At 49.9% G+C, this 14,083-nt stretch overlaps 5 protein-coding genes across 5 annotated transcripts; 4 read left to right on the plus strand and 1 right to left on the minus strand.

The window, feature by feature from the left end:
• Nucleotides 1-142: 142 nt before the first annotated feature.
• N7519_005361 (DHHC family palmitoyltransferase) lies at nucleotides 143-1,771 on the plus strand (the record flags this gene model as incomplete). The annotated part of the gene is made up of 3 exons (XM_057292137.1): nucleotides 143-341; nucleotides 406-587; nucleotides 674-1,771. 3 exons carry the CDS (start codon nucleotides 143-145, stop codon nucleotides 1,769-1,771), a joined length of 1,479 nt encoding a protein of 492 aa, XP_057146948.1.
• A 34-nt stretch (nucleotides 1,772-1,805) lies between these two features.
• Nucleotides 1,806-3,056, plus strand: N7519_005362 (ubiquitin-conjugating enzyme E2; the record flags this gene model as incomplete). The annotated part of the gene is made up of 3 exons (XM_057292138.1): nucleotides 1,806-1,819; nucleotides 2,103-2,454; nucleotides 2,619-3,056. 3 exons carry the CDS (start codon nucleotides 1,806-1,808, stop codon nucleotides 3,054-3,056), a joined length of 804 nt encoding a protein of 267 aa, XP_057146949.1.
• Nucleotides 3,057-3,323: 267 nt separating this feature from the next.
• Nucleotides 3,324-9,416, minus strand: N7519_005363 (uncharacterized protein; the record flags this gene model as incomplete). The annotated part of the gene is made up of 5 exons (XM_057292139.1): nucleotides 3,324-7,381; nucleotides 7,451-7,895; nucleotides 7,950-8,062; nucleotides 8,083-9,060; nucleotides 9,353-9,416. The coding sequence occupies 5 exons, from the start codon at nucleotides 9,414-9,416 to the stop codon at nucleotides 3,324-3,326; spliced, it is 5,658 nt and encodes a 1,885-aa protein (XP_057146950.1).
• A 1,209-nt stretch (nucleotides 9,417-10,625) lies between these two features.
• N7519_005364 (uncharacterized protein) lies at nucleotides 10,626-12,053 on the plus strand (the record flags this gene model as incomplete). Its single annotated transcript, XM_057292140.1, has 6 exons — nucleotides 10,626-10,800; nucleotides 10,860-10,978; nucleotides 11,035-11,096; nucleotides 11,153-11,178; nucleotides 11,237-11,586; nucleotides 11,646-12,053. 6 exons carry the CDS (start codon nucleotides 10,626-10,628, stop codon nucleotides 12,051-12,053), a joined length of 1,140 nt encoding a protein of 379 aa, XP_057146951.1.
• Nucleotides 12,054-12,895: 842 nt separating this feature from the next.
• On the plus strand, nucleotides 12,896-13,931 carry N7519_005365 (uncharacterized protein; the record flags this gene model as incomplete). Its single annotated transcript, XM_057292141.1, is given in 4 exon segments — nucleotides 12,896-13,266; nucleotides 13,318-13,484; nucleotides 13,500-13,729; nucleotides 13,785-13,931. 4 exon segments carry the CDS (start codon nucleotides 12,896-12,898, stop codon nucleotides 13,929-13,931), a joined length of 915 nt encoding a protein of 304 aa, XP_057146952.1.
• Nucleotides 13,932-14,083: the final 152 nt, after the last annotated feature.

Here is a 14,083-nt window from a genome sequence, read left to right on the forward strand (position 1 = left end):
CTGTTCTCATCGCATATTGTAGGTAACCCTCAATTCACGCCTGAAACTTGTCTTATATTTTCCAATGTGTCTATAATGGGATCGATCCCGTCAAACTTCTTCATGTGCAACCTTCTTTCCCCCGTGTCATAAACTCTCAGTCATGGCCACCTTGGCCTCGTCACCCCCGACCTCGCCCTCGTGGCCTAAACGACGCCCTCGAGCCTGGGCCCTCCGCTGTGAACGATACTGCTGCGCAGCAGCAAGCTGCTTTCCACTCGCCTTCGTCTATGGCATCACCACATGGGCAGTATACGTCGCTGTCAGCATAGGCGTCAGACCCTCACGCAGTGACTGGATCGGTACGCAGGATAACGCCCGGACTCGAACGGGTCTATGTATCCGGGTATACTAACATGTCGGCAGGTATCCCGAGCTCCATCCTCGCATTTTCCCTCTATGTCATCCTCAACTTTTCATACACCGTCGCCGTTTTCACCGATCCGGGGTCACCGGTTTCTACCAGTCGCGGTGCCGACCGTCATGAGTACAGCGCCCTCCTCCCTCCGAACACCCGGAGTTCACCTCATATACCGTCACCTCGACTGGTGAATCACGGTACTGCAAAAAATGCCAGTGTCCGAAACCGGACCGCGCGCATCACTGCTCGACATGCAAACGATGCGTCCTCAAGATGGACCACCATTGTCCCTGGCTGGCAACCTGCGTTGGACTGCATAATTACAAAGCATTCCTGCTGTTTTTGATCTACACATCGTTATTCTGTTGGGTTGTTTTTGGCATTGCGGCCGTTTGGGTCTGGACCGAGATCCTGAACGATACCCAGTACATGGATACTATTCTCCCGGTCAATGTAGTTCTGCTGGCTATCCTGGGTGGCATCATTGGATTGGTTTTGGGTGGATTCACAGCCTGGCATATCAGTCTGGCTATACGGGGTACCACTACCATCGAATGCTTGGAAAAGACCCGGTACGTGTCGCCTTTGCGCAAAGCGCTAGAAAGACAGCGGAATGAGCAACCGCCCAACAATAACTACTGGGGCGAGCCGGGCGAGGAAAGCATATCCAGCCGACTGCAAGGATATGGTAATCAGATCATCGATGCCCACGCCAACGCAATCCCGGGAGTGACCCGGGCCGAAGAGGGCATATCTCCTGGGCCGCGCCCATCAGGGCCTCCGGACGGCTCGAGCAACGGTCTCACGCCAGCACAGCAAGCATTAACCCGGTCATATGCCGAAATGGAGCGACAGCGCGAGCACTCACGGTATGAGGAGTATCAAAACGACGAAGACAACGAAAAAATGCCTAGCGCGTTTGACCTCGGCTGGCGGCGTAACCTGCTCCACCTCTTCGGTCCCCGGCCGCTCCTCTGGGCTGTGCCTATTTGCAACACAACCGGCGATGGCTGGCGGTGGGAGCCAAGTCCTAAATTCCTAGAAGCGCGTGAGCGCATGCGACAGCGTCGAGAGCAGGAATCCACCGAGGAGCAACAATACTACCGCGAGTTGTACCAGCGCAATTTGGACAACAGTAATAGTTGGAGGGAAAGCGCTTCACAACCGCAACGGGTGCCAAACCGCGGTAGCACACCTGAGCGGCCTCCGACCTCTGTATCGATGCAGACTCTTGCACCCCGGTCGCCGCGGCCGAGGCCTGGCGATAGTGATTATGGGGATGATGTGGAAGGGAACGGGTTGTTGGATCCGGGCGCTGGCCGCCAGCAGGCTACACGCCATGACACTGATGAATGGCGGGCCTGGGACTAAGACAAAGTGATTGTACGTAGCATTTCCATGTAGCATGTTGCAGGCGTTGTATGTGTATCATTGTGAAAGCATTTATCATATCAAGGGTTTTATGACCATTAAGACTTTATCCCTATTGTACACTGTCTACATCTATAGGATATGTGCTAATCATACTATTGTACTTTGTACATCGTAGTTATTCTGTAACATAACAACGTTGCCACTGCCCAATCGCATCATCCCCGCAAAACTGAGACAACTGTCATCTTCCAACTTATCGCTTCTCCCTCCCAGTCCAATTTAGCATTCCCCTCCAATTCCAATTCCAATCGCATACAAAGAGACAAAGACAAAAAGACAAAAATGTCCTCCCCTCAACCCGCCGCCTCCTGAAAGAAAGCAGCGACCTCCACAAAAACCCAAGCCCATACTTCACAGCCGCCCCGATAAGCGACACAAACCTCCACGACTGGCACTTCACCCTAGCTGGTCCACCTTCGCCATCCCCCTACGCCCAAGGCCTCTACCACGGCCGCATCACCTTCCCAGCCACATACCCACTCCGACCGCCCTCCTTCCGCTTCCTCACGCCCTCCGGCCGCTTCGAAGTCAACCGCGAAATCTGCCTCAGCATCTCCGGCCACCACGAGGAGACATGGCAGCCGGCTTGGGGGGTGCCGCACTGCGCTGTTGGGGATCCGGTCTGAGATCTTTACTTCGGAGAGTCAGGGTCAGGTTGGTGGGATGGAGGGGAGTGACGAGCTGCGCAGAGAGTATGCGCGACTCTCGCTTGGGTGGTCTTGTCGTGAGTGTGGGGTTGGGAATCTGGAGGCTATGAGGGAGCTGTGGGGGGGTTTGTCGGGAGCGCGGGATCGAGGTTGAGGGTGGGATTGCTGCTCTGGATGGGAGTGCTGGTGTTGATGCTGGTGTCGACGGCCAGCGGGAGACGGTCGAGGCCGAGGCTGAGGCTGCTGCCCCGGCTTCTGGGGGGAATGCTGTTCCTGTTGGAAGTGAGCATCAGGCTCGAGGGGGTGATGCTGTAGAGAGTACTCCGGCTCTGGAATCTGCTTCGGCTCCTTCTGCGTCTGCATCGGTGCCCGTGGCACAACCACAACCACAGGCACCGCTATCTACTGTACAAACTCCGGCTACAGCTGTTATGCCTACGCGGACAAGGTCTTCTCATCTGGCTTCGACGGAGTCTCCATCTGAAGGTGTCTGGCTAGACCGGGCTATCATTGTTGTGATCATTGCTCTTGTCTTGTTGATATTGCGCCGAGTGGCGAACGTCGACGATCTGTAAAGAGTTCTGGGGTTTAATTAGGCATCTTCTTTCTTTCGGCGGTCATGCGGGCGTTTGTGATTACATTACAGGAGTTGATCCATGATATCCCTCTAGATAGTTTTTGAAATCAAGCACAAAGCATCATTGAAATGAAGCATTCCCTTGTTCTTTTTTTTGTTTATTTTTCGTAACTTATCTTGAGAAGTCCACCTAAGCAAGTATGTTTGTACATAAGATTACATTCAAATTCAGTCGGAAAACCGTATTTCAGTCGAGGATGAGCCATCAAGATAGAATCATCCACCAAGACTCCTGTAGTGTCCAGCAAGCCGTCTCCCCCTCGCCGTCTGACTTGACAATGCCGACTTCCTCCAGCCACTGTAGCATCAGCACAGTCTCCCATGGGCCCATGGTGGGCCTGATCATGTTAGAAATGTTACCGGCTTTGATGCCGGGGCGCATCACCAGGCATCCGAGGACAGGGCCAACCACCAGATCCCACAGACGGTGTATGAACTCTCCATTGATGTCATACCAAAGGGGGTTTCTAGGCGGCATTTTCGTGTCTGATGGCGAAGGCGCTGGTGGAAGGACCGCGGCTGCAGCTTTGCCATGGACGGGGTTACCGTAGCGATATGTTGCGGTGGGAGTAACCTCGACAGAGAAACGGAAGCGTTTCTTGTCCATCTGCCGAGTTTCATATCCGCCATCGGTGAGACCGAACTTAGCGCGGGGAGCGTCGCGAGGTCGCATTTGAATAGCACCCGAAGCGTAGAGATTGATCAACGCGAGTATGTCGCCGTCTTCTGCGGTGTACTCGACGTCGGATGCACCGGTAGTGCGGAATTGAATATCCAATATGTTTGACTTGAAATGAGCGGCACGGCGCAACTGGGTGCTTTCCACGGCACGTTTGCGGCTCAGCGTCTGCAGGAAATATTCTGAGATATCGTAGTTGCGACCTGGATTGATGCGGCCACGGGTTGTTGAGCTGACGACACGTTCGTTGATCAGTTCCTGCGTCGCAGTGGTGATGAGTCGATCACCAAAGCGTTGCAGAATATCGCTCGACTCGTTGGGTCGATAGGTTTCTTCAGCGGTGATGATATTTGCACGGACCCATGTCTTCGCAGCCTCAAGCTGTGCCATATCAACCTTTCGTAGAGCCGATTTAGTGCGTGTTTCACCATCCACGGGTACAGCAAACGGATTCCGCGCCATCAAGTTGCGTTTGTGGTTGATAGTGACACCATGCACAGCCTGGTACAGTTCATCGCCTGCCGTAAGTGCATCTTCGCGTAGTTCGAAAACACTGTCGAATTGCTGCCGTGTTGCTGGGAGGTCCGGAGCCCGTTCGGACGGAGAAAAGTCGAGCCTAGTGCTTGCCCAATCAACCAGGGCAGGCCAGTCATAGCCATCTAAATCGGAATAGTCAATGCGCGGAACTTCATCCTTTTCATAAGCCTCAAGGAAGCACTCTTGGAAATCTCGATGCATCTTCGTAATCTGCAAGCGATTCTTGTTGAGTATCTGACGAGCTCGTGCTTCGATGAAAGACGAGTCTTGATCTGGGAAAGCTTTCGTCACAAGAGGCCAATCGATCACTCTTGATTCCGCTCCGCCTGCAAGCACACGAACGACGACAAGAGCAACCACCAACTTTTGTTTGAGATCCTCAGAGATAGGGCGCACGAATCGCTGTCGGCGAATGCGTTTAGGGGTCGCAGACTGTGCTTCTTTCTCGGCTGTTGTAGTATCATCGAGCTTGGCCAGGCGGCGGTCCGTAACAGGGGCACGCGGGGCCCGAGGAGCCCGAGTCCTTCTCGGCTTTGGTGTCCGTTTCGGCGTCTCATCTTTCGGAGTAATTGTTGGAGGAGGCTGAGGTAGAGGCTGAGGCAGGGGCTGGCGCTGGCGACGGATCTCGCTACGCCGTATTGGCAGCTCTGGTTCCACTTGAGGCTGTTTTGGAGGGGGCATGTCAGTAGCAAAGCGAATATCGTCTGTGATCGGCGCTGGCTTGAAACCATCCTGAACGGTTCGGTTGATAAACTGCTGGCCTTCAAGGTTCGCTTCGAAGAGATTCGGGTGATTAAGCTCCCATTTGAGTATCTTTTTGGTCTTCTGAATAAATCTCGAGAGTAAAACTCTGGGTTTGACAGCCAGGGGGATTTCCGGCAAGTCCGGTTCGTCACGAGCCAGTCTAGATAACTCATCGACAGATTTCTCAATGTCCAAAACCGGCTGTTTTGCTGCCATCGGCCTCGCCCTTCGACGTTTGGCCGAGCACGACCCTGTGGAGAAGGTCCCACTGGTTGGCTCAAATTGTTGGGCCGGATTCATCAACATAGCATAGGCTCCGATGGCAGAAATCGGTTTCATCACCCGTTTGGGATGTACGATAAACTTTTGCTGCTTGCCAGGACCACGTATACCTGTTCGAACATATGGACGAATAATTGATGTGTGCGGGTGAGAATCAAGGTCCAATTCAGGAGGGCGTGCAAGCGTCATGAGTCGCTGAACTCCAGGCAAGTCAGGCAGTTCATCCTCTTCTTCGGCAGCCTTGGCAGCCTTGGCTTGGGCTTCCAGGCGTTTAATGAAGTTCGCTTGGGCCTGTCTCCTTCTTCTTGCCTCTAGGTTCACAATGGAAAGAGGCTTTTGTTGTAAGTGAACATGAGTGCCTTCTTCCACCGGGAAGGAGAATCTCTGCGCGCGGGGAGGTGCACCGTGTGGTCGACCACTATTTCTTGTCAAATTTGGATCCAGCTCGACATTGGCCGCAAAGAAGGGCCGCGACTCGTGGAAGTCAGTAGCCAGAATCTTGCTCTGCATCTCCTTCACCAACGGATCATCTGGTGACATATCAGGCTTCAACAACAACGTCCTTGTCACCATCACTTTTCTCGTGTCTCGGCCGCTGAAAGTCAGCTGCCGAAGCTGGCCGGCATCAATCAATTGCTTGCATGCAGTATTGATAGTTCGCATGTCTGGCTTTTCATTGGGATGAAACTTCATCCATGCAGTGACAAAAGGATACCACATCGCAGTGCCCGCGGGGTATACACCATCGGCCTTTTCCATGATTTCCATGATGAGCTTTCTCCGAAGGACACTGATGGATCCACCTCTCTCAATCAAAGGCTTAGAATATTCCGATCCTTCCTCTGGAATCTTCATGGTTCGGATATTGAGCCTGTTCCGAACTCGTGGCTTCTTTGCAGGCTTGGTGACGTGGGCGCCGAAATTGAATTTTTGGGGACCCACTGAGCCTGATCGTGGTGTCGGGATGTCAGATGGACGGGGTGTCGGGGATTGTAAAGTCGTGTGGTCGTTGCCACTGCGCTCGGAGGATTCTACGCGGCGCCGCTTTGATGGGGTTCCAGATTGTTGGTCTTCGAGTAGATGAACGCTGGCACTCTTGTCACGATGGCGTGGTGTACTCATTTTGATTGGACCCTCTTGGGGTGCTGGAACTGCATCCTCGGGCAATATCCCGCTGGCATCATCCAAGGGTCCTTCATTGCTTCCAGTTTGGGCCTTGTGAAGTCGAGATCGTTTCGTAGGTCTCCCGCTTCTCTGATCATTGGTCTTGGAACCCGAGGATGGTGTGGGTGAGACGGCTGAGTCGTTAGGTAGAAGTCGCTTGGCTCGCCTGGAAGTTACCGGGGTGGGGGTCATGACGGGCCCCTCGGAGTCGATAACTGAAGGTGCAGCCTCAGGGCCAAGGCTTTCGGATGCTCGACTGGTGGTAGCAGCATCTCCAACCTTGTCATCATCACTTGTGTCATCTTTGTCCTTGACAAACCAAGGGATTGACGCTAATTTTGGCGATTTGAAGATGGCAATTCGACTCTGTCTCGGGCGACCTCGGGACTTGCCGACTGGTCTTCTTCGGCCGTGGGGAGTCACATACACACCAGAAGCAGGCTTGTCCATGACAAGAGCTTTGTATTCAGTCCAACCCTCATCCATGCCAAGTGCTTCAAGCTTCTCTTGCTTTGATAATCCCCTAAGGTTGTCATGTTTGATCTTGGCTTTCTTGGCTCGCGGGGATTCATCGACATATTCCCAGCCATAACCTTGGCTTGGCTCCAGCTTGGGTTCAACCAGGGGTTCCAAGGCCTGAGATTCTCTGAGTTCCGTTTCGCTAGCTTCGGGTTGTCTAGTTGCAGCTTCTGTAGCTATGGGTTCTTTAGCCTTGGGTCCTTTGGCTTTTAATTCCCTGGCGCGCTTTTCTAGAGTCGCGCGGTTCAATCTGCCTTTTGGTCGTCCCTTGGGCCGGAAACGAGGCTCATACTGCTGCTTGGAGCCAGGCGGGAGTTTATCGATACGGGTACGGATCACTGCGGTTTAATGTTAGATTCATCACAGTTTCTCTTGTGGAAACCAGGGAGATGAGTGGGCAATCATACCATGTTGACCGTCTGGAAGTTCAACAACAAACGGATCGCTCGAAGAAAGAAGATAGTTGGGCGGATTGACAGCCATGATCCCGTCGAGTAGAGTTGAATTTGGATCCTTCAGCATATTCTTCGGAAATTGCTTTTTGAGGAATCCATATTCATCAAGTTGAGGCAGCGCACCAAAAGGCGGTGCCTCGATTTTTAACGACTTGGCTTTCTTGGCTGGAATCTCAACGGCCTCCCATGATGCCTGACCAGCTTCAACGAGCTTTGCAAAGTTGTTTGCCGAGTAGTGGACATAATACATAATGGTCTTTTTCATTGCCAAATCTCGAACAATGGCGTAATGGCGCAGATGAAGTGGCTGGGCCACTTGCCATAGGTCAACCAAGCGATGTACCATACTTTCAGCAGGCCTCCTGTAAAAGGACCCAAAGCAGGTCGAGTTCAGAGTCTTGATTATGTTAGTTGCTAAGAAAATATACACCTTTGGGAGTGAGGCACTTACCTGGTTCGTGACGCCTGTTGTGCCTGATCTTTCAACAATGTCAAAGATTTGGTTGTTGAGGTTACGATCCGGCGTCCAAGACGGTACGATGCGTACAGCATCCCCGACATGCTCTTTGATCAGATCCATCCACCGTCTCCCGGGCTAGGAGATCTTTTGCTTGGGCCCTCCAGCTCCAGGTCTTCGTCTCGGTCTGGGGTAAATTTGGTTCCCTTGGTTCGCACCCCGTGCTTGTTCAAGACATCGAAATTAAACTCATGGAAGAGGGCCAGATCTTGCTCCGTGGGATCCCGTAAAAGCTTCACGCAAGGATGCATTCTTTCATATTGTGATTCAGCTCTCACACGTTGTACCACACCTATCCGCTCCCATTTGCGGAGGGCACGGGACAAAACTTTCCAACGCCAATGGTCATTGAAACCCAAGAGTCGCTTCAAATCATTTCGTGCAATCAGTTGATGCTCTCGGAGAATGTCGAACAGGGTGGTGTTGAAGCTATCAAAATCAATCATGTTCTTCGATTCCGGTTCTTCTTTCGTTTGATCACTGGTGATGTGGCGATAGAATCGCTGCAGCGTGCAGAGGCTGGTTCGGGCCGTTTTTGTTTGAACTGGTCGCTTGTCGATGTAGCCCTTTCTTTGCAACGCATCGGTACGCTTTGGAACAGACCGTTTGTCCTGGCCACTGATCTTCACTAGGTCCGGCTGCACAATACCCTTTGACTTGCGTGAAGCAATCACAGACAATAAGACAAATTCGAGAGGTAGTACTTTGGAGTCATCTGGTGGATGGCCAGTGATGGCAAGCCAGGCTCTCTCTTCTGAGACGAAGATTCGAAGCGGCGGTAAATCAGGGTTCTGATCTGCGGTTTGGTTGGCCTCAGGACCTTTGTTTTTGGGATCATCGCTTCGTGAGTCAAGACGCTCGGCTTCATCCAAGGTGAGATGGTTCCATTCATTGTGCTGACCAATAGACACCTCTGGGTTAGCCGTGAGCCAGGACCAAACTTTGGCTTTGAAACGATGGTCAATGTTTTGGTTTATTGCAGGCCCATTGTGAGGTTGGGTGTGGAAATCATCAACGGCTTGTAGTAGATCGGATAAAGATGCGCCTTGATGCCTGTTAGCATTATGTTCCAGGGATTGCGTATTAAAAGTAAAAACACCCAATCAGGGCTTGAGAAGGAGAATATAGATCGATATTGGGTCCGCGCCACACGAACGCAGAGTCAACCCCGTCATGAGAAAGTCCTGACAGGGGAAGTATAGTAGGAATTTCCAACATATTCCTCAGACTAGGCGGCTTTTTCACATAATTTCGGTGACATTTGAAATCCACAATGCGATATGACATGCGTCTCCGGGGTGAGGAAAAGTGGGTCCCAGTGAAGAGACTATACACACCTTGGTTGCCACAGAGTGCGACTTCGTTCAGCACGAAGTCGATAAGATGTTGTACGCCAGGCATGGCTACATAGCTTTTTTTGAATAGAAGGATGGATGTAAAAATGATAAAAGAAAGGTGATGGGGTGAGGGAGAATTAAAGAAGGACAGAAATTTTTTGAAGGGGGAGGACTCGAACGCCGAGCGTCCAATTTTTGCAATGCGATTGTCAGGTCACATGACCTTATCTTATCTGTCTCAATAGTTATATTTGATGCCTCGTTTGTGAGGCATTTATAATAACAAACATGGCCTAGTTATGTAGTAACTATCTTGTAGCACTATCAAATGCTCCATTATCAACGTTCCATTGAACTAATTTTTAAGAAATTATTTATTTGCGTTTGGATCTAAAGTACAGAAGCAGATATCCATAGTGCAATTTGTTCTCGCCACCACTGCTAACGCCGAGGCCAATGTTTCACATCCATGCGCTGATTCTCATTTTGGAAGGGGGTGAAAGCAAATCGTATTTGGATGTTCGATTGGTGGTATATGTAGTACATATGTTGTTCTACGGTGTAGCTACTTTGTACATTCTTTTACTATATATAGAGGGGCACTTATGAACAAGCATAAACTCCCGAGGTGATCGGCATCCGAGTGGACCGGTGTGACTCTTCTTCCGGTCTCGATTCCTTGTTTTCTGCATTATTGTGCATATTTACCCATTATACGCAGTACTATTCACTAGCTTACACGCCGTATGAATGGTGCATGTCTACCGCATACTGACATCAATCCCAGATTCTCCTTTTGTGTGGGATACCATACGTACTACATGTAGGTGGACTCTTAAACGAATAACCCAGCCATTGTACAAATATCAGAAGCTCAGAGACAAGTAAGAGACAAGAACATCAATCCACTAGGAAAATATAAGACAAAAAATATCAAATTTGCCCACTTGGCAGTGGTTTGATTCAAGGCTGTGTGGGTATATACTTGTTTTGAATGACATCATAGGGTCTTACATCAGGTACCTACCATCCCAGCCAAGTTAGTATGGCGACGGAAGTACCCGTCTCCGTTGTTTCCGGCCAAAATTTCCTGGCTTACAATTTACATATTCGCCTCTTCTTCACTCCGTTTTCCTGGATTCTTTCTCTCTGGAAATCCATTCGGATTTATCATTATATTCGCACCATGTCTTAATAACCCCTTATTCCTTCATCAAGCCTTTACCGCGTGTCCCTCCGAACCTATCAACACCGTCCGCTTATCGCCACACCGATGGAGGAAGGAACCGTCCCAACAGCCTCCGAGCCTCCTCCGCTCCCATACTCGTTGCATACAAGGAAGAAGTCGATCGCGTTCTTCTGGACTATCTTTGTGATTGATACCTTGGCTCAGCCATTGATTCTGTATTGGTGTCTTTGGTATCTCACTGATCTGTCACACAACGTGGGTATGTCTTGCATGGTAGAACAGATACACCCCGTTCTCGTTGCTAATTTGGATGTGCAGTCTTCTCGATCGTCACCGCGTCACTTGGAGGAGTCTCGGTCTTTGAATACTTTTACCGCCTTCATCATTTATTCCGCAAAAACTCGCGCGCTCGACCCTTGAACTCCCGCGTATCATGGGTACGTTTCGACCTAGGATTGATCATGGACTATTATTAACTGATACCTCTCCGTAGCTGGATTTCTTCCAAATCAACTTCACCATTCTTTGGTTGATTCTGGCCGTCGAATTGGTCGTGTAGGTCTAGCATCTATCATGGAAGCAGGATGAGCAATGAGCTAACAAGTCCGCAGTGGATCGGTACCTGAAGAACCTTATGGTTAGACAAACCCATTATAATATCTTGCGCCATTACCTCGTACTGACCGCTTAAACAGTACGCCTCATTGCGATGGTCTTACCCACCGTCATGTTCTACTTCGGCATCGTCTACCTTTCCCTCGACATATTCCGTATGATGGGCTTCAAGGCTCCGTTCCGAATTTCTTCCACGCCCAAAGGCTCCGTCATGCCGACTGCATTGTACGCGCTTATTGAAGACGTGGTAGCAGTCGACGGTGGTGGTGGACAGATATATCGATATGCTCTCCGGACTCGATACTTATCGAGTCCTTATTTCCGCCGTATGCTCTTCGAAATGAACTGTTTCTGGAGTGGAGGATCTATCATTTTCGCTGCCGCCATTACTGCAGTGATTTTCACCGTTCAGGAAAACGTTGCATTCACGGTAAGTTGGAATCAATTCAATTCAATCTCACATTGCAATCAGACTAACTTGACATACAGCTGGGCTGGACCCTTCCGTTTGCCTGGGCTATTGTTTGGACCTTGATCACAATCCCCTGGGTTCAGAGTGACCTGCGTCGTGAAAAGAAGGCATGGGCAGAAAACCGTGGACAAGGCGGCATTCCTTGGGTTGACGATATCAGCGCGCCCACTGCACGTACCCGCTTTGCGTCCGTTCAGGCTAATGTTTGGCCTTGGACTCGCGATAAGCAAAGCCAACCATCAACACCATCCGATCCTGAGAAAATATCCGATGATGTCCCTGGGCCCTCTAATGGAACTCAGGATATCTCCAACGACGCCTCCTGCAGTGCCCCTCAAGGGCCTTCTCATGTTACCGATGGAACTTATGATGGAGCAACTCTTGGCACTCACAATGCCGAACCAACGGAGAAATTATCCGTGTAATATGTGTATGACTCTGATGAATTTGTATCCGATGAAGTTTTCTCGTTTTGGTCTTTCTGGTTGCACATGAAAATGCATTTTGGGAGGTGATTTTATAGACTTTGGCATTCTTTTTAATGTGCCCCGCAGGCTAGTGTATATAGATACCCTATGTTTATTGTCTAGGGAGCAATGAGATTACTATTTTATGTCTCAGTTTCTCCTGACCTGAACTTCTCGTACAACAGCATGTGGTGAAACACGGCTCTCAATCACAAGCCTCAAGCTTGAGACCCCATGCCTCTTTAGACAGAACACTTTTGTCTTGGATGCATAAACAGTATCTTCATATAAACCTTCATAGGTATCGTCCCAGGCTTCTTTTGAAAGATCTCTATACTGACTTTCTCTCTATATAAATAAAGACCCGATCCTACTATCAATTTCATCTGTGACGTACTTTGTCCAGTATCACGAAATTTCCACTCCTTTTCTGTTTTCTGACTTCGCTCTTCATTCATTCTCTGATTATGTCCACTGCAACATCGGCCTGTTTTCCCTTCTCTATAGAACGGGCATACCCTATCAAAAGTCGCCGAAAAGCCGCTAAAGGCCCGTTCCTAGTCAATCCCACGCCAACAGCCTTGCTACACCCACGACATTCATATCCGTGACCTACGTGTGTGACGAGAATGGAGGATGTCAAAAATTCCTCAGTCCGAAACTGGGTTGACAGCGTCCGAGAAAGTATTAAGTTCCAGTCAACTTGCTCAAAATCCTCTAAACGCAAAAGAGCAAGCTCGGAGCCAATACTCACACCAAGTATCAAGAGAGATCTCAGAGACACGTCCCATACATCAACCATGTCTACTGCTCCGACCAGTATCTCATATATTCGGTCACAATCTCACTCAGAGTCTAGCTTCATTACATTTGAAGAAAAGACCTTACAAGATATTAAGAAAGCCCTGGGTTCTTCTGCAACCCCTTTGATTCGGTTCATTCGTGGCGATGAGGATCCAGAGTCAATTCCAGCGACCGAACTGCTAGGTCGTTTGCGTGTAGATCTCTCTACTCCCCTTAGTCCTTCCGATAAGGAAAAGGTGGCAGAGATCAGTAAGGTCTCCTTCAAAGGAAAGAACGAGACATGGAGCCCTGCCCGGTTGGTTGATCAGGTCGTTTTGCCCTTATTGAGAGTGGCTATCGGTGACTCCCCATTAGAGGCAATGTCGTGGTATGTTCGGTGGCCCACAATTCCTTCAATCCTCTACTAATGGCTCTTTAGTCGAGGAGAGCTAATTAACCCCATTTATCTGCCTTGCAATGTGCCGCAAGTTCTGGTCTGCAGTATCGATATTGTTTTCGAGTTTCCCAGAGCACTCTGGAAATTCCAGTACAAAGCAGCAGGCGCAGAGGAAAATGATATGAGCCATATTAGCAACACATATGGCGGTGGCTAACTTCTAGGGCCAGGCTTTGTGGTGAAGAGCGTCGATGTCGATATTCTTGAATCCCAGATAGAGCTTGGAGTCTGGATGGCTGGTTATTTGACATGGCTAACAAGCCATCACAACAGAAATATTGATATTACCCCCTTGGGAGGTTGTACCGTGCGTGGCGATGTATGGGACTTTTATGTTGCCTTTGGGGAATATGTAAGGGACGACATAAACCAAGTGGAAATCCTTGTGCGGGTGGTAGGTATCCCAAATCCTCTGTTCGGCCTATTCGATACTTACAATTCCTCCACAGAATGTTTGGGGGCCCCTACCTGACCTTACTGGTTTCACTGGGAATACACCATCGGCGATGAGCCTTGCCTGCACACTACGGAGGATAATTGATTTCACAAAGGGTGATTTCATCGACAAGCTACTAAACGCTGTTGCGGTAGTATAGGTTGCCAACGTGTTCAAACGCTGTTAACCCTGTCTGTCTGTGTGAAGTATCATCCAATGTTCATAAACATCCGGTTGATAGGATCGAATATTGCAGATTGATTCCATATTAAAACAAGTCGTCTACGTTATCGAGCATCAAGAGTCTGGTAT

Source organism: Penicillium mononematosum, assembly GCF_028829835.1.
Source record: "Penicillium mononematosum strain IBT 11891 chromosome Unknown utg000003l:1.0-8172316.0:1.0-8177699.0, whole genome shotgun sequence".
NCBI classification, from domain to species: domain Eukaryota; kingdom Fungi; phylum Ascomycota; class Eurotiomycetes; order Eurotiales; family Aspergillaceae; genus Penicillium; species Penicillium mononematosum.